Genomic DNA, 19910 nt, shown 5'->3' on the forward strand with positions numbered 1-19910 from the left:
TCAGACCAATGGAGACTATATCAGACATGCTGTGCCTTTAAGGCACTAGTAATTCTGTTTAAAAAAAAAAAGGAAAACACATGCAGAAACATTCAAGGAAGTACATGGCAAAGTATAGGCTTAGTAGTTTAGAGGAATAATAATAGTAGTAAGAATTAGAGTGAGAATCCTATCTGTCATTTATGAGATGTTTACTCTGTTTCCAGCTCTTTCTGAACTCCATTCTCATACTGATTTATTTAATCTTCACAACAGCCTGGGAAGGTTTAGTAACTAAGATCACACAGTTCACAGATGGAAGAGTTGGGATCTGAACCCAGTAGAATGAGAATCTGCTCGTTTCACCAGTTTCGGTAGGAATGGAGAAGTGAAGATGCCGATGAAGTTTTCAGCGTTCCGTGACATTTCCTGCTCACTGACTTAACTGTTTCTGATTCTCAGTGGTATCCTTGAAGAAAGAATCCAGTCACAACCTCTGTATTCTCCTTAAGTTTTTGACCTTGGGTTCATTATTCCCCTTTGGTTTCCTATTTGCCCAGCTGTAAAATGAAAGAATTGGACTAAACGGGTGGTCTTCCAAGTGTCCCTGGGGTTTCCAGCTCAGCTTCAGCCTTGGAGGCTGCACTCTGGCTGTTTGACTTGCCTGGCTCCTGTGTAAGATGGGGTTTGAAGAAAGGGTTCTTGGGTTCCCGAAGCCAGTGACCCAGGGGGCTCTAACAGTAGCGACAGTGGTGGTAACAATAAGTACGGAAGCCCCTCCCTTTTTTGTCCATCACTAGGTCTACCTGCCCCACCAATCATCTTACTGCACCTTTTTTTTTTTTTTTAAATTAATTTTTAGGTGCTTTGCAATGTTGTTAGTTTTTGTTCTACAGCAAAGTGAATCGGCTATGTGTATGCCTACCTCCCCTCTTTTTTTGGATTTCCCTCCTGTTTAGGTCACTGCAGAGCACTGAGTTCCCTGAGCCGTAGGGTAGGTTCTCTTCTAATCAGTTAGATTGGAACCTGTGTCTAAAGCCCTTCGGTTGATTTAGGACAGAGAAACACTGCTGTATTTGTAGCAGTGGTCCTGCCTACAGTTCCCATTAGTCCTTGCCGAATTCAAGAGCCCGTATAGGAATGTATATGAGAGTCCAGATTCCCTTGAAACTGTGAAATTCACCTTTTGAAATTCACCCACCTCTGATTGGCGGTGCCGGTTTTTCTGGCTTATCTGTCCGTATTCTTTAAAGCCGCAGCCTCTTCCCAGAGGTGGGTGCCTTCGATGGGGGCTCTGCTGCCCCGGGCTTACAGGGATTGTCCTGTCACTACCTGTCTGCATACGGCGTGCTTAGCTGCAACCCTAATATTAGGTCAGGCCCCTTGGGGAAAACTCGGAAGATTTTCCTGTCCTTCAGTCTAGAGCCCTTGATCCTCAGGCAGGTTGGTGTGCTGCGGTGTGATGCCAGGTTTGTGTACGACCTTTAGAGAAATGAAGGTGGCAGTTTTTGATGCCAGACCCTGCACCCCCTGTGTTGCCTGAGGCTTTGTGTTGACTATTTGCACAGCCCAGGAAGTCCAGAAGCAGCAAGCAGAGGCCAAAAGGGTTCTTCTTCCCAGCCAAGCCAGTCCCGGCCAAGCACGCTAACAGAGATTTCCCCTATCATTAGGTGGCTGGTAACCAGGTTAAATTAAAGCCTAGATTTGCCAGCGGGTAGAGGGGTGACTCTGTTATTTCTGGCCTTCTATCCCGCAGAAATTGCTTTTGTCGTTTTGATTACAGCACCCTATGATGCATTTATTAGCTAACATTTAATTTTCCCCTTTAAAAAATGAACTGAAAACCTTTGCAGAATCTGCCAAAGTTTCTGAGCCTCATGAATAACTGCTCGCGCTTTACTCTTCACTGGTGACCCAGGGCTTATTGATTTAACCCCTCCGTGCCTTAAATTCTACATCTGGAAAATTGGAATATTCAAAGTACATACTCTAAAGGTTTATAAAGGGAAAGGGTGTGGTGATGGCCTCAGGCTAATGAAAGCCTGGATTCCAAACTCCGCTACATGGTTGTACATGACAGGACTGTGCATTGGAGATGGTAATAGTAATCCCATGATGTCATGCTTCATAGGACTTTCTGAAATATTAAATAAATCAGTCTTTGCAAAACTCTTAGAACAGGTCCTGGCACATACAGTAAGTGCTGCTTAAATGTCTGCGGTGTGCTGTGGTAAGTCACTTCAATCGTGTCCAACTCTGTGCAGCTCCATGGACCTACAAGGCTCCTTTGTCCATGTGATTCTCCAGGCAAGAATACTGAAGTGGGTTGCCCTGCTCTCCTCCAGAGAATCTTCCCAATCCAGGAATCGAACCCTCCATCTCTTACGTCTCCTGTGTTGAAAAGCAGGTTCTTTACCACTAGCGCTACCTGGGAAACCAGTTTAAATGTCTGCAACATGTATATACTCAGAAGAGTGCTTGGTATGTTGTAAAAGTGAAATAAATACTAGGTTTTGTTTAACAAATCTCTCTACCAAAAGGAAATTTTCATTATTCTAATATAGTTGATTTCTGTTGGTTTTTTGCCTTGACCCTCATTTACATAGACCTCTTGAGTCTAAGGATAACACATTTGCCCAAATACTTATATTGGTTGTTCTAAAGGAAAAGGAGGGAGGAGGTGTGAGGCTGCAAAGAATACTCCTGTAAGTCACAGGTTGTGTCCGTGCAGTTACCTGAAGCCTTGAAGTCCCCAAGAAGTGTCCAGGGGCACTTGTGGAGGAGGCCATCAGGGAGCTAAGGCAAACTGTTGGCAGGTCTGGGCTTCCCAGGTGGCTCAGTGGTAAAGATCCGCCTGCCAATGCAGGAGACACGGGAGACGAGGGTTCAATCCCTGAGGTGGGAAGGTCACCTGGAGAAGAAGTGGCAACCCACTCCAGTATTCTTGCCTGGAAGATCCCATGGACAAAGGATCCTGGTGGGCCACGGTTCATAGGATCACAGAAGAGCCGGATATGACTTAGTGACTAAACAACAGTAACCTTATTATAGCCCTAAAAGGATTGAGGGAAGAATTCCAGACTGGACATTTGAATAGCCAGGTAGAGGTCACAACCCTCTCTGACTTATGAGAGAAGCTAGGTGATCTACCATGTCTAATGGGGAGAGTTATAATATAGTCCCCTAATCTCTTGTGCTGTTCCTTCCTGCCTCAGGACCTTTGCACATGCTGTTCATGCAGCTTAAAATGCTCTTCTTTTCCTGTTCAGTATTCACCTAGTAAACTTTAGCTTCTTTAGCTGAGTCAGAATTGTGCAAGCTCTGGTGTCAAGGTGCCTGGGCTCATAGCCCAGCTCTGCTACATAGGAACTGAGCTCTTCTCTCCCTGTTTTCCTCACAGAGTTATTGTGCAATATCAGTCTTGGGTCTCAGCTTAAATGGCATTTCCACTACCTAAGAGAAGAACCCTCCACTTTTATAAAAAGAAGAAGCCTATTTTCTGGGCCATCATTTTATAACTTCAGGGCCCATGCCTTGGTTTGGTTTCACTTTGATTTGAGTAAGCCTTGGATGAAGCCATAATGAAACCATTACCAACTTTGGAAAATATAGTTTACTGTTGCCTTAGTTTCCTTTTCCTACTTCATCACATGGGTGTCCCAGAGTTTGTTCATCTGATTGTTAGTTCATAAGTATTAGATGGAAAAGGGGTCTATGATGCAACAAGGGTGGGTATAGCTGAATCACTTTGCTATACACCTAAAACTAACACAACATTGTAAGTCAACTATATTTCAATAAATAATGTTTAAACATTAGAGCCAATATGAAAAATGGACTTAGCACAACTGTGCTATATTTAAAATGGGTAACCAACAAGGACCTACTGTATAGCACAGGGAACTCTGCTCAATGTTACGTGGCAACCTGGATGGGAGGGGCATTTGGGGGAGAAAGGATACATGTGTATGTATGGCTGAGCCCCTTTGCTATTCACCTGAAACTGTCATAACGCTATTAATCAGCTGCACCCCCAATATAAAATAAAAAGTTAAATAGAAAGCCTTAGTTAAAAAAATATAAAATATCTCATTAATCATTTTAACTGTGATTAAATATTGAAATAATATTTAAAATACAGTGGATCAATTAAAATTTATGAAAGCTGAAAAAAATTGGAAAGGAATGAGGTAAACAAAACCACGTCTGTTTCTTTCCTGCAGGACTCAATGACTCAACTGTGCTAATGTTTTGTCTGTTTCCTGGGGAAAGAGAGAGGGGTTGCAGTGTTGCCCACTGCTGTTCACCATGGAACCTGTTTTTCATGAAATGCAGCGCCGTGCGAAGTCTCGGAACACACCCTGGGAGACGCTGCTGTGTTTTCCGCGGCTCCCACCACCAAATGCTTGTGCTTCTCGGGATGTAAACACGCTCACGTCTTGTGACGGGGCACCCGCATGCCGAGGGTTTTGACTGTGTGTCTGCCGCCTAGAAGGACTTAACCACTGTGCTTTTCTTTTCCCTTTTCTCCCTTAACAGAGAAAGAGACCTTTCTGGATCCTTTCATCCTCCGGGACCTCCTGCCTGCATCCCTTGGCAGCTATTACCGGTACACAGGTTCTCTGACGACCCCACCGTGTAGCGAAATTGTGGAGTGGATAGTGTTCCGGAGGCCCGTCCCCATCTCTTACCATCAGGTAGCTATTTAGCCCCCAGAGGGCTTCCATACTTAACTTGTTTTATGTTGACTTAACCCAATGACATTGCTAGAATATAACCAGGATAACAATTTTGTTTTTTGGTATTCTTTGCTTCTCACTGGTTCTTTACATTCTTTCCAAGAAACATATTTTTGCACCCAAGAGTTGTAAAATTTAAGACATGCTTGCTCAGCCACAAATGAACTTAGTTGAAGAGAATTGCAGGCATGAAATCTGATACCTTGTAAGTATTCAGTCTTGAGCAGATAAAAGCCACCCTCTGTGAAGATGAGACCTTATGCCAGCAACTGTTGAGCTCTTTATATGCGTGAACTCATTTAGTCTTCATGAGCAGTCTTATGAGGTACGTGCTGTTCGTACCTTCATTTTATGGAAGAGACACAACAGAAGTGATCTGATCTGCCAAGGTCACACAGCCAGCTGCGAGGCCAGGATGTCTGGCCCCCAAGCTCATGCGCTGAGCTACTAAACCTCCCCAAAGTTCAGAAAAGAGAAGTTGGTATACATGAAGAAATGAAAGAAAATAAAATGCCACCGATGGAGCTCTTTCTGTGTGATAGGCATTTTACATGCAATCAACTTAGTTGCAAAACAGTATTGAGAGTTAGGTATATTGCACACAGGTTGTACAAATAAGGAAAACATCATGATGTGGAGAGGTTGGGTAACATGCCCAAGGATTCATAGTCAGTGAAGGTTGAAGCCAGAAAACCAAGCCTGAGTTTGTCTAATTGCAAACCTGTGTTGCCAACCCCTACATTGAACTGTGTCTCTCTGAGTGTGGCCTGGCAGATGTCAATAGGAAGGTGGGCTTAGGCTGAGCTCTTTACTGTGGGTAGGAATTTGGTGAAATGGGGATGAGATTGGGGGGAAATATCAGATAAAGAGGATCCACCAGGGGGTGAGAGGACTTGCTATCACCTCACCCCATGAGGATTAATAGATGGAAGGGGGAAATATGATTTTTGATGAAAAATGCAATGTGTATTGCAGTAAAAGAAGAGTAGATTTCTCCTCCATAATTTCATAAAATAGAACCAAGAACGATTGGTCGGATTTGTATGACGGTGGATTTGAGCTGTTGACCCAGGACTGTTTGAAAAATGGAACATTCTTATCAGAGACATCCATACAAAATGCATCCTTAAAGTTGGTCAGCTAAGAATACAGCTAATCCATGGCTGATTCATGTCAATGTATGACAAAAACCACTACAATATTATAAAGTAATTAGCCTCCAGCTAATAAAAATAAATGGAAAAAAATAAAAAATTTTAAAAAAACATTAAAAAAAAAAGAATAAAGCTAATGTAGAGGAAGGGGGAAGTTTTGAAATTACATGATAAATTAATATAATGGAAGAAGACACAGGCAACAAGATTAAGAACCTGGCTGACGTGGGAAATAGTCCAAAGATTTTCATAACAAGGGCAGAGAATACAGTAAACGGAGTGGGAGAAATAGGATTGGATTGTGCCCTGGTCAGGGCTGTTTGGGGTGTCAGAAACAGAAACTCACTTAAAATAGCTTCAGAAGAGGGAGTATTTGAACGAAACCAGAGGTAGGGACATCCTGAGATGAAGACATCATGACCAGGACTGTTACGAGCAAGTGAGGCACAAGTTTTACTCTCTGTCTTTTAGGGGCCAGCTCTTACATCTTAAGAGTTTCTGCCACAGCTTTGTGATTCTGTCCTTTTGCAAAACTCTGGTACTATCTCTCTCTCTCTCTGTTTGAGTGTGGTCTTCTTCGGAGGGGATTGAAGCCTAATAAGGTTTGTTGTTCTTTTGCTAAGTTGTGCCCAACTCTTTGCAACCCCATGAACAACAACACACCAGGCTTCCCTGTCCTTCACAATCTTCCAGAGTTTGCTTAACCTCATGTCCATTGAGTCGGTGATGCCATCCAACCATTTCATCCTGTCGCCCCCTCCTCCTCTTACCCTCAGTCTTTGTCAGCATCAGGGTCTTTTCCAACGAGTTGACTGTTCACATCAACTGCCGAAGTATTGGAGCTTCAGCGTCAGCATCAGCCCTTTCAATGAACATTCAGGGTTGATTTCCTTTAGGATTGACTGGTTTGATTTCCTGCTGTCCAAGCAACTCTGAGGAGTCTTCTGCAGCACCACCCAGCTGCCAGCTGTTAGTGGTCTGGATCTTGTATCAAGTATTCAGGAAGATAGATCTGAGTAGAAGTTAGCCAACAACAAGTTGGATGGCCTTGGTCTTGTGTCCATTTCTTAATATATCAGCAGAGGGGCTGGTTGTATCCAGAGACATCAGTGTTTGTTGCCATTCTGGGCGGGGAGGGAGGTGGGAATGGAACAGATTATCTAGAAGGACCTATGTGAAGGAGAGAGAGCCCACTAGAAAAAGTAGGTGCTGTGGGACCAGAGGAAACAGATTAATTTGGCCTTACTACAGTTGGCAGACATTTTACTTTCAGAGTTTTCTTTTTTTCCTTTTAATTCCATTGTGATGAAAAAAGAAGGACTAGCAATTTGGTTGCTGAACAGGATCTGCTGGCTTTAAGGAGATAATGAAATGTAAAACAAATTTTCTTCCTCATGGTGAGGCCAGCATTGTTTTATTAAAATGTAAGAAAACTGCAGTCCAAATATTTATATCCTCAAGGTTCGGGGCGGGGGACAGAGCTTTGAAATGGGACCCTTTTTGTCTATCAAGATAAATGCTTTTGTCTTCAAAGATACAAAAGCTTGGGATAATGAGGTTAGAAAATTCAAGTTTGGCTTTTTTTGTTTTGTTTTCTTTGGAGGGTACCGTGTAAGGGGGAGACAGAGAGAGGTAATTGTTTGGCTGAGGTGAAATAGACCTTTAACACATACTGGGTTTTATTGCAGTTTGGTGAAGCTTAAACAAAAGACAGAGTTTTAGGCTTGGATGTCTTGTCAAGTATTTGTCAATGAGAAGCATTTTGACATTTGGGAACTGGGTATCTTAAAACGTGCTTTGTTAACATCTTTTTATGCTTCTACTCTGCTACTCATACTCTCAAAGAGAAATAATGGAAGAGTTTTTTTTTTTCCTGCGATTTTCAGTATATGGCCTCTCTGTAGATACTATTGTTTCAAGAGAATAGTGAAGAAATAAATTAGTCATACTGGCTCCCCCGTTTCTTGCCTCTAAGCCATCTTTAGATAATGCTTCACTTGCATCAAGCACAGCTTCATATATCCTTTCCTGTTTCCCAAGGGAGGAAGCACCTCATTTTCTTGTGGCCACCCTGGTTCCTCGCTGGTGAGCTGAGTGGAGGTCACTGCTGTGTCAGTCCTCAGACAGGAAAGTGTTAGCCATCCAAGTATGACCGTTTCAGCCCTTCCCACCTTGAGCCTGCCAACATTCTTTCTGAAGTTAGCACAGAATGTTCATTTCAGACAGGCAAATGGCCAATTCAGAGAAGACAAGTAGGCAGAACTCCATGTCTGCTTCTGTCAGGAAAAAAATAGCCTTCCTAGTCATTCATCCTTCCTTTTCTCCAAAGACTCTTCTCTTGTACAGGGTGGGGACCTGCCAGCCATGAAAAGCAGAGCAGGTTCACCCTAAAATAGAGTGCTGAGCGCTTACTGTTGACTTGTATGATGTGGATTTCCATGATGTGGATGTCTTCCTGAGTAAATATGAGCCTCTTTTGTGGGTTTCCTTGGGCATTCAAACCAGCCCTGCAGCCAGTGAGCTCTGACACTGGCTTCTGTGATTTGAATGTGGTGTAGGTAACAGAAGCACGTTGGTTGGCTTGGTTGGTCAGCAGTCAGCATGGCTTGTGTGGCTCCCCTCAAGGTCAACTGTAAATATCAGGCAAAAACCCAACCGTGATTTGTCACCCAAACAAAACAGCGGCACCCTCAGTCCTGGCCTAGGAGGCCAGAGGGACAGGGACCAGCACATTAAGATGGGTCCCTGCCTTATATTCATGATCAGTCAGGGAACGTGATAATTTTTAGTCTACTATCTAGGATGTGTTTCATTCTGTAACAGTGGCTGTCAGATGGTGATACTTTGGCCATTGGAGACTACCCCAACCTTCACTTTCCAAGACTGTTGGCTTCTATAGTTTGAAATATGACACTGCATATAATCTCCCCTAGCATCAGTTTTGTTGAAGTGCTTCTTGGAGGTTCTATCAAAAAGACTGTTTTATTTGCATGACTTCTAAAAAATGGAAGATAGTTGATTTTTTATTGGAGTTCATAGTTGATTTACAATATTGTGCTAGTTTCAGATGCACAGTAAAGTGCTTCAGGTATATATATATTTGTCAGATTATTTTCCATTATAGGTTATTACAAGAGGTCCAGTATTGTTCTCTGTGTTACATAGTAAGTCCTGTTACTTGCCTGTTTTATGTACAGTAGTTTGTTAATCCCATACTCAAATTTATCCTTCTCCTACCCCACTTTCCTCTTTGGTAACCCTAAGTTTGTCTTCTATGTCTATAAGTCTACTTCTGCTTTGTATATATATTCATTTGTATTATTTTTTATATTCCACATATAAGTCATATCATATAATGTTTGTCATTTTCTCTGTGACTTACTTCATTTAGTATGATATTCTCTAGGTCCATCTATGTTGTTGCAAATGGCAGTATTTCATTCTTTTATATGACTGAGTAATATTCCATTGTGCGTTTGTGAAGGGGGGCACATCTTAAACTGGTCCTCTATTAATGGGCATTTGGGTTGCTTCCATGACTTGGCTATTGTAAATAATGTTACTATGAACATTGGGATGCATGTGTCTTTTCAAATTAGTTTTTGTCTTTTCCAGATATATGCCCAAGAGTGGGACTGCTAGATCACATAGTAGCTCTATTTTTAGTATTTTAAGGAACCTCCATGCTATTTTCCATAGCAGTTGTACCAATTCACACTCCCACCAATAGTATAAGAAGGTTCCCTTTTCTCACATTTTGGTAATAGCTATTCTTACCAGTGTGAGGTGATACTCATTGTAGTTTAAATTTGTGTGTCTATAACAAGTAATGATATTGAGCATCTTTCATGTCTTCACTGGAGAAATGTCTGTGTCTTCTACTCATGTTTTGATTGGGTCATTTGCTTTTTTTGATGTTGAGTTGTATATTTTGGAAATTAACCCTTTGTCAGGCACACTGTCTCCAAATATTTTCTCCCATATCATAGGTTGTGTTTTTGCTTCATTGATGGTTTCCTTTGCTATGCAAAAGCTTTTAAGTTTGATTAGGTTCCATTTGTTTATTTTTGCTTTTGCCTTGGGAAAGCGACCTAAGAAAACATTGCTACAATTTTTTTTTTTTTTAATTGAAGGTCAAGTTTAAATTTAATGACTTTGGTATTAACTACACACATACTAGTAAGTGCTAAGACTTAAAATCTTCCGGTTCAGTTGTGACTCCAGACAGGATCCAGAGAAGAGTTCTAAAAATCTCTTCTCTGGGTTTTATGGAGACTTTCTTTACCCTCCTGTGTTAGCCTCTTACGGCACTGCATCAGCCTTAAAAGGGCACTGGAAAGGGTGAAACATTGCTACAATTAATGTCTGAAAATGTTTTGCCTATTTTCTCTTCCAGGAATTTTATGGTGTTATATCTTATATTTAAGCCTTTAAGCCATTTGCACTTTTATGTGAGGGTGTGTCCTAACGTCATTGATTTACATGCAGGTGTCCAGCTTTCCCAACACTAGTTGCTGAAGAGATGTTCTTTTCCCCTGTATATATTTCTGCTTCCTTTGTTGTAGATTAATTGACCATTGGCATATGGGTTTATTTCTGGGCTCGCTCATCTGTTCTGTTGATCCATACATCTGTTTGTATGCCAATAACATGCTGTTTTGATTATTGTAGTTTTGTAATATTGTCTTACGTCTGGGAGGGTAATGCTTCCAGCTTTGATTTCTGCCCCACACTCCTCCAGGATGATTTTAGCAATACAGGGTCTTGTGTAGTTTCATATAAAGTTTAGGAATATTTGTTCTAGTTCTGTGGAAAATGTCATGGGTTATTTGATAGGGATCATGTTAAATCTATAGATTGCTCTGGGTAATCTGGCCATTTAAACATTACTTCTTACCAGTCCACAAGCGTGGGATATCTTTCCATTTCTTTGGGTCATCTTCAGTTTCCCTTATCTGTGTCTTATAGTTCTCAGCAGATAGGTCTTTCACCTAATGATTAGGTTTATTCCTAGATATTTTGTTTTCTGATGCAATTTTAAAATGGGTTTTTGCTTGTTTGTTTTTTACTTTCTGGCATTTCATTGTTAGTGTAAACAAATACAACAGATTTCTGAATATTAATCTTGTATCCTTGTACTTTGCTGAATTCATGTATTAGTTTTAATAGTGTTTATGTGGGGTCTTTAAGTGACATGACTTTTTTTTATTTCAACCAATATTGTCCCTGTCACAAAGAGTAGAGCAACTCTTCTGAATTAAGACCATGTTCCATATGGAGCCAAACTGTTCCGTTTTTGGCTATAGTCTTCATCCAAGTTAATCAATTAATCTACTAACTCTGTGCCTAAACTTCCGTCTGTAAAATGGAAATAATAATAATACCTACTTTATGGAGTCATTATAGAGATTCATTGATGGAGTGCATGTAGGATATGCTCAAGACTAGTGGGCCCCACAGGAAGTACTCAGAGATATTAGGTGGGTTTCTTTGTTGCCTTTTTTTTTTAATTGCTGAAGCCACTCAGCACTGTCCAGTATCAACAAACAAGCCACCTATATCACTTTAAATTTTCTGATAGCCACACTAAAATATTTAAAGATAAGCAGGTGAAATTAATTTTAATAATGTGTTTTGTTTAACCTCATGTATCCAAAATACCATTATTTCAATGTGTGGAACTAGCCACATTTCCAGTGGAATGGCCATGTGTGACTGCTGATGGTTGGGCCTCTCATATTTATCTATCCCAAGGCCATAACAACTGATGAATCATGTAATTCAAAAAGTTTCTGTTCCAACACTACACAAGGTGCAGTGATTTGAATAAAGACTTTCTTTTAATAGTGAGTGAAGATGCTATTATTAGCTCATAACAGGTAGGTTTCATGGTTGATTATGGTTTAAATCCTCTTCTTTCTGTAGAAGGCCTTTCTATAATCACCTTCACCCAAAACTGTCCGTAGCTGCGGGGAGAGAGCACATCCGCAGACATGGAGCATTCTCAGATTTTATTTTTATAGCCATGGTTCAATAAGTAAAACTGTGAATGCTCCAGGCTACTGGGAATTTCATATTCCCTCGTTATTATCTTGTTTACTCATGTGGCAACCAAACCATACATACCTCTTTTTTTTTTTTTTTTTAAATTCCCATACCTCTTAAATGTATGACAAAACTCACGTCCCCATGACCTTAGGTGTGACATTATAGATCCTAATGTTTACCCTGGAGTTTATTATTATTCTTATAATGGACTCTGGCTTTGTTTAATTGCCCTTCTATATACAGCCTATAAAGTATTGTGCACATCAGCCTTTCAGCGGTTGGTAATTATATTACTTTTGATTTTCTCTCATTTGCCCCCTTCAACCATGATAGTCCTCTCTCACATCTTATGGACCAGATCTTACAAACAGTATGAATAGTTTTCAAATTTCCTTTGACTCAAACTGACAGATTAAAAACTAATTATTCTCTGTAATATTTTTACAATAAAAACTTAAGTTGAATTGATTTATATACACTTCCAGCCAGCACATTTGCAATTCAAGGTTAAAATTGTTCTTGAAACAGCACCAGTTAAAATGCAATTACAACTCCCCAAGCAGGGATAAAAGAAGGAAATGTTTTACATGTTCACTTCAAAAGTTAAAAAGTCAATTTAATATTATAGAAATGAAAACTTTCATTTATTTTCCCTAAATGATAAAGAGTTCGTTAATTATATTCAAGGTAAATCCAAGTGTGTTTATTACGTGCCTCTGGAAAAGAATAAGGGAAAGAAAGGTACAGGCTTTGTGAGGTGAATTCTGTTTTCTGTTTGCACCTCCTATCTTGTTCATAGTTCCTGATTCTTCCTGTGTTGGGTTGTAGGCTGTTTCTTTCCAGAGTGCAGAAAAATGTGAATAGATGTATATTGCCCGCAGTGAAAGGGCAGTAGTGGGTGCCCAGCCTGGTAGGGTCTTTGGAGGGCAGCTAAAAGGAACGGTTTAGGGACTTCTGTACTAACATCAAATTCCATTTGTCCACTACAGTGTTGCTCTTTCAGTGAATAATACTGAAGACCTGTTGTGCGTGTGGCATAAAGTGACTGAAAGTGTGTAAAAATAGAGCCGCATAGACCCGGGCTCCTAATCTTCACTTCACCCCTCAGTTTTCTGTGTGATTCTGAGCAAGTGACTTAATGTCTCTAAGCCCAAGTTCCTACCCAGTCAAAACAATATAATACAAAACAGTAAAAAACGATGATAATGCCACCAACAGTACTGGATTTATATGAGGATTAAGTAGGAGAAAGCAGATAACATTCTTAGCACAAAAATTGTGCCTAATCAATGCTCAGGAAATGTTAGTTTCTAGTGTTAGTGATATCCTAATAATATTATGAATAATGTCACTGTAATGTTGTTATTTTGAGCCAAGACTAAGTTAGAAACCAAAGCAATGTTTATGAAGTGCTTGACAAAGGTACCTGGCACATGAGTTTGATAAGATGCAAATATTCATGATACATATACATAGACACATTGCATATATACAGTGTATATATAATGACATTATACATGTAACTACATATGTATTGTTTACTATATATATGTATATAGTGTACGTTGTTAATATATATGAATATATATACTATAAGAAAGAAAAGGAAAAAGAAGCTGCAGAGAACTTCTCTGGTTGTTGCAAGCTTAGCACACAATCATAGTTACTACGTTCTTCACAAAATAATAATAGTAATGACAGGTGGCACAGCAGTAAAGAATCTGCCTGCCAGTGCAGGAGACGCAGAGGACTTGGGTTTGATCCCTGGGTTGTGAAGATCCCCTGAAGGAGGAAATGGCAACCCACTCCAGTATTCCTGCCTGGAGGATCCTATGGACAGAGGATCCTAGTGAGCTACACAGCCCATGGGATCACAGAAGAGCCAGACATGACTTGTGCACTGATGCATGCACTAATGACAATAATATTTACTGAGTACCTTTTCTGTGTCAGGAATTATTTCAGGCAGGAAAATGTTTACTGATAATACCTGTCTAAAGGTGTTGGACCAAGGTGCATTTGAGAAGATCACTGTGTTAGCTAGATCTAGAAGAATGTAGTTAACTAGATCTAGAAGAACTGAACAGATTACACACCAAGTCAGAGGTGGACCAATCAGAGGCCGGAGAGACACAGCTTTTTAGTTTGTTCTATGTCTCGTGCATTACATGGGGCTGCCTCGTTGCCCAACTCTTCGAGGCACCTTCCTATTGTCGCCTGCCCTGTGAATGGCGGCCCATGGAATCCAACAAAGTCAGGGTCCCGGTGGTCAGGTTTACCTTTAGCAACTGTGGGTTTCAAGGCGAGGTTAAGGACTGAGGGACAACATGCAGCAGCTGTGTGATGAGCTGCAGAAGCTGTCTGGTCCAGATGACCGCTGACCTCCTGCCCAAGTGAAAAATATAGGTTCCCCTTGCCAGTCTGGGGACCATGGAAGCTTCCACTCAATGACCAAGCATGCCCATCACCAGCAGAAGAGGCCACTGGCAATTTTTATCCAACTGAGAGGAGTGACACAGTTTCCATAAATGCAGCCAATACTGAAGGACATTTGATGAGCCTGCTAAGCTTGTCCTCCTTTTTTCTCCTTTTATGCGACTGTCAAGAGAAGCTATGATCCAGGTGACAATATAATATCGCCCAGGTCGTCAGTTCACTCTCAGAACCATCACGTCCCTCCTTTGAAATCTTCGGGCAAGTTGAGTTAATGACAAGGATGTGGCTGAGCTTTTAAGCCATTGCATGTCATTAAACTGTAAGAGCAATTTGAGCGAAATCGCTTCTGTGTTGAATTCAGAACCTGCCTCTTTTTACAGTTATATGACTAATTCTTTCCTGAGGCATCAGAAATAAACTTTTCAGGAGTACTAAATGAGAGCTGCGAAAGAAACAAGTATTCAAGAGAATAAACAAACCTTGGAGTCACATTGCTGAGGGTCTCCCAGGCCATCCTTTCCTGGCATCCCAGAGATGAAAGAATTTGATGACAGATGGCTGTCCCCTCTAAAAAATTTCTGGTCTGACTTGCTCTGTATGACAGCCCACTCTTCTTTAAAAAAAAAAAAAAATCACCCTAAAGTTAAGGAATTCCTCCCTCTATTCAACTCACGTCTCTTAAGGCTTTAATGCAAACCAATTTTCTCTTATTTGGCCATCTCTGGATGTGGATAAGAGCTGGTCATCATCTTTCACATACAAGGCCTTTAATCAAATTACTCCTTACTCACCTTTTCTTCAGGCGAAACAATTCCTCTTCCTTTAACCTTTCCACAGGAGATTGTGCTCCTTCCCTTTCATCTTGTTGGTTGGTCTTTCCCTTGACTGCCTCCAGAAGCTCTTTGTTAATTCCTTTCATGTAATTTTTAGGACTTATTTTCTCTGAGAAAATCCTGAAGCTCCTCTCACTTTGAGACGCTTTCAGTTCTGATTTTGGTAGTTTCTACCAAGTGTGTGCACCTTGCTCGGTTGAGTTGATTTTTCCTTTTAGCACCTCCAATTATTTTCATCTGAATAGGTCACCTTTAGACAGAGTAAACAGTCCAGTTTTCTTAATTATTCTGCTTTTATTGCCTCTCTCCCTTCATGATACATCAACAGGGGCCATCAGAAGGAAGAATGGAAGAAAGACAAATTCTAAATAGCAACCATGTGAGTTGTTAGAAGTTCTATGAATTGTAGAGACCTAGAGTAAAAGGGGAATAACAGGCTACTTTTGCATGAAAGACCACCTTGCTTCTATTCCCTTGAAAGAAAAGCAGAAAAAGTTTCATTGTTTATTATCACTTTCTACGTGCAGGAGAATTGGGAGAGGAGGTGGAATGACAAGTGAATCTGTATACTTACATAATTTTTCTTGACGGTGTAAATTCAGTGCCTTCTCATGCAAAGAGAGGAGTTTCAGACTGTAAGCCAGTCATTTTCTGTCATTCTGTGAGGCTGTTAGAGAAACACCGGGGTTCGGTCCAGGCTTCAAGACGCCCATCCAGAAATCCCGGTCCCAATTCTCTTATTATCCGTTGGCTTAACCACCTCCTGATCCTGTAAGTTTAGGGCAGCCACTCCATCTCAGCTTGGGAAGTGGTTTTCTAATACCATTTCCCCTTGTAATTCTCTCCTGCAGAAAGCATTCTGATTTGGCATTCAAGGAGTCGGTTGGGCCAGAAAGCGTTTATTCAGTTTCTCTATTTATTTCATTTTTAACCCCAGCTCAAGGAGTTGGTATTTTGGTGGCTGGACATTTTACGTTACGCTCCATTTCTCTGGTTACAAGAGTATCTTTGTGGTCCGTTGAGAACAAATCTCTGTCACTTAGCCCCTGTTCTATTCCTCCTATATAATAGAATGATCTTTTCTTAAAAAAAAAAAAATTATTGGAGTATAGTTGCTTTATAATGTTGTGTTAGCTTCTCTGTACAGCAAAGTGAATCAGCTCTACTTATACATACATCCCCTCTTTTTAAGTTTTCCTTCCCTTTTAGGTCACCACAGAACATCGAGTACAGTTCCATGTGTAGATGCTCATTAGTTACCTGTTTTATGCATAGTAGTATATACATGTCTCCCAGTTTCCCAATTCATCCCACTGCCACCCTTTACCCCTTACTGTACATACATGTATTCTGTACCTCTGTGTCTGTTTCTGCTTCGCAAATAGGTTCATCTATACTATTTTTATAGATTCCCTATGGCCTTTTTTATGCCATGCAGAATGTTGAGGGCCACAAAGAATCCTTTTTGATAGTATAAATAGGATCCTGGAGCCCTGAATTTTTCTTTGATTTCCCCTAAAAGTTTAGATAGCAGTCTTGAGGAAAATGTTTCCTAGTAATATTGATAATAATGACACCTAATCTTTACCATGGGCTTACTGGCTGCTTCATAGATTTTAATCTTTTTAGCAACCTTAAGAAAGGCAGTACTAGTATCATATCCATTTTATAGATGAGGAAACCTGTGTTACAGAAAGCTTGAATAATTTGCTTATGACTACCCATCCGGTAAATGTTGAACTTCAATAGTTTAACCTGCACATCGTGGGCTTGTCAACTTGTGACTTAGTAACTGCTGAACTCTATCCCTAGTATATAAGGAGGTACTTAGTAAGAATTATTGCTAAATTGTGAATATTTCTAAAGTTCTTCTGTTCCTGGAACTGTTTTAATGACCACGCATGGATAATCTCATTTACTGCTGACCCAAACCCTATCCGGTCGATGTTGCAGTAATTCTCACCATTTTACCAAGGAAGATTTGAGGCTCAAGAGAAGTTAAACAACTTTCTCAGGGTCACAGAGTGGTTGAGCCATGGAGCTAGAATTCCAACCCAGGAAGTCTGAGTCTCAAACTTAACAGTTTCACTATATAACTCTGTGCTGCTTCCTGTAATACTGAAGTTCTTGCCAGGGGTTGGGGTGGGGTTGGCTGGGGGGGTTGCTGCAGAAAGACCCAGCCTCTTGTCTGAGACACGAGCTACAAGAGTTCTAAGCACCTTCCAATGAAGTGTTTTCCTTTTCAGTTGACAGAAAGGAATCCACAGCCAGATAAGCCCATTGGCAGTGATTCCAGCAGGCAACCTGTGTCTGGCTGAGTTTGTCCCACTTGACTTCGGGTACCTCCCACCACCTTGTGTTCTCATCACCCCTCCTGGCTTTGGACCACGTAGCCTTCTAACCAAATTTCTTTTTTCTCCTTTTCTCTGGTTCTGTGTTCAGCTCGAGGCTTTTTATTCCATCTTCACCACGGAGCAGCAAGACCACGTCAAGTCAGTGGAGTATCTGAGAAATAACTTCCGGCCACAGCAGGACCTGAATAACAGGGTGGTGTACAAGTCTGCCGTCCGCGACGCCTGGAACCACGACATGACCGACTTCTTAGAAAACCCACTGGGGACGGAAGCCTCTAAAGGTACATTTGGATTCAGCGCCCTTGCCCAGAGGAAGATTTCCTTATCATAAATTATTTTAAGTGAAAAGGAGTTCAGAACCAGCCAAGAATTGGAACTTGGCATTAAAAGCATGTTTCTCTGCTAAAAGAGACTTGTCTGGGTGATAAATAGAAGCATTTGTGGGAATAACTTCAGTTAAATAGATATGTTCAGAATTGCCCTTTTGACTAGCGACGTATCAGTCCTTCTCTCTGTAATTTGACCTTGTAGCGTCAGCACTAAACTCGTTGATGTCTTAAAGCTTTTTGGTGTCTTACTTTTTAACTCTTTCCCTGCTGCAATCAGGTGTTGGTCTCTGAGCTCAAACATCAGGCCCTCAGACTTGCTTTCAACACCCCGGTCTTCAGCTTTCTTACTAACTTCCATCGTAGGCAAGAAGTCCCCCTCCAGCTGTCCACCTTCACCAGACATCACGTAACCTTTTAAATCTATTGTTAAACAGTTCGATTCCCAGATCTGAAAAACATAAGTTTCATAACTTGCTTGTGTCCTAATCGTTTTCCGTTTCTCCTTTCTCATGGGAAACGGTCATGAATTTCTCTCCCAGGAAATTGGAAAGTCTGATTCTACCCTCACAGCCCAACCTTCAACCTTCAACCTCACAGCCCAACGTGATTTGTCGTAAGATCACGGAGCTCAGGAAACCCTTGGAGGAATAAGGCTTGTCAAAGTCCCAGTATTTGGAAGGGAGGAAGGAAAAAGAAGGTTATTTCCTTTGGGTTTGAAGAGGTGGGTCTTGTCCAAGTCAGTTCTCTCCTTTGAAATAGTGAGCTTGGATGATGTGGGAAGCGCATGTGTCATTTATTGACATTGACAGTAGACTGTGGTATTTTTAGCATCATAAGTTGTATGCAAGGGCTTTATTTCAGGAGTATATACCCCTACCCCCAATAAAAGGAACCAGTTTACTGGCATATGACCTTTATAGGAACAAGGGGAGTGAGTTGATATTCCAGAAATAACTGCATTGACATGCCTTTTGATGATAAGAATGAGCCCATTTTCCAGCCTCGTGTATCTGCAAAAGAGCTGAAAGAAGAGGAAAGGGAGTTTTAACAATGTGATCATCTCCTTCCTGTCGGTGTAGTTTTGTCAGACAACTGTGCAAAGAAGCTAGTCTGGCCAGGTTCCATCAAGACATACTTGAGAGTCAACAAATTTGGGGCTGACACTTTGTCAAGGGCATCATTTATCAACTGGGAACAGCAGGAAGGTTGAGAAGCATGCAAACCTGTAAAATATCTTGGATTGGACTGGCATGAAGAACCTTATTTGGCTTTTTTTTTTTTTAATCCAAGTTAAAAATAAAGCAAATGACCAAACTGTAAAGCTTTCTCCCAAGAGAACATGCTTGGGGAAAGGACGACTCTTAGGGCTGACTATGTTGCAAGAGGTGGGGCATTCGGAGGATGGGGAATTTTTATCACAAGTGAGTATAGGATCTGGTAGCTTGGAAATGCTGATGTTATGACAGTTACAAAGTTCTTTCCTAATAAATGGGCTTGAGCATCTGATATACCAGCTGTGCAGAGAGGGTGCATAGTCCTCACCCAAGGAGATTAGAGAGGACACTGGTTTCCATTGTGTTAAATTGTCAGAGTGGGCAGGATCCTCCACTGAATGGGCTTTCTCTGATTTTGAGCAGAACCAAGGACCCATCCTTAGGTAGAGGGAATTAGTTCTTCATCTTATAAGGTTACAGTGATCGTGGTATGCATCCGTTGTTGACTCCTAAGATGTCTGAATATTAAAATATTTTGTGATCTTTCTAGAGACAGAGATGTAGACACAGTCTTCTTTTTAATCTTTTTAACATAGTGTTGGAGTGTAACCTACAGAAAAGTGTACACACAGTATGCATACAACTTGGTGACTTTTCAAAAACTCAATATATTTGAGTGACACATACCCAGATCCAGAAACTATCATCACATCAGCTTCCCAAAGCACATTCTTCTCCCCATTCCTAGTCACTGACCATTCCCAAGGATAACCATGATCATAGTCTTGCCTTCTGATCAATTACGTATAAACAGAATCAGTTCA

The 19910-nt window shown here is 40.9% G+C and overlaps 1 protein-coding gene and 1 non-coding gene across 4 annotated transcripts in view; one reads left to right on the top strand and one right to left on the bottom strand.

Annotated features, from left to right (window-relative positions):
• PTPRG (protein tyrosine phosphatase receptor type G) overlaps positions 1-19910 on the top strand; it is a 749569-nt gene that overhangs the window by 590257 nt on the left and 139402 nt on the right. For all 3 annotated transcript variants that reach the window (XM_043441944.1, XM_043441943.1, XM_043441946.1), the window contains exons 7-8: positions 4519-4676; positions 17632-17824. In XM_043441944.1, coding sequence (XP_043297879.1) covers positions 4519-4676; positions 17632-17824 — 351 coding nt within the window. The remainder of the gene's footprint in view (positions 1-4518; positions 4677-17631; positions 17825-19910) is intronic.
• On the bottom strand, positions 10083-10205 carry LOC122425231. The gene has a single exon (XR_006264775.1). It is a non-coding gene; the product is annotated as a small nucleolar RNA SNORA26 (small nucleolar RNA).

This window comes from Cervus canadensis, chromosome 22 (assembly GCF_019320065.1).
Source record: "Cervus canadensis isolate Bull #8, Minnesota chromosome 22, ASM1932006v1, whole genome shotgun sequence".
Classification (NCBI taxonomy): domain Eukaryota; kingdom Metazoa; phylum Chordata; class Mammalia; order Artiodactyla; family Cervidae; genus Cervus; species Cervus canadensis.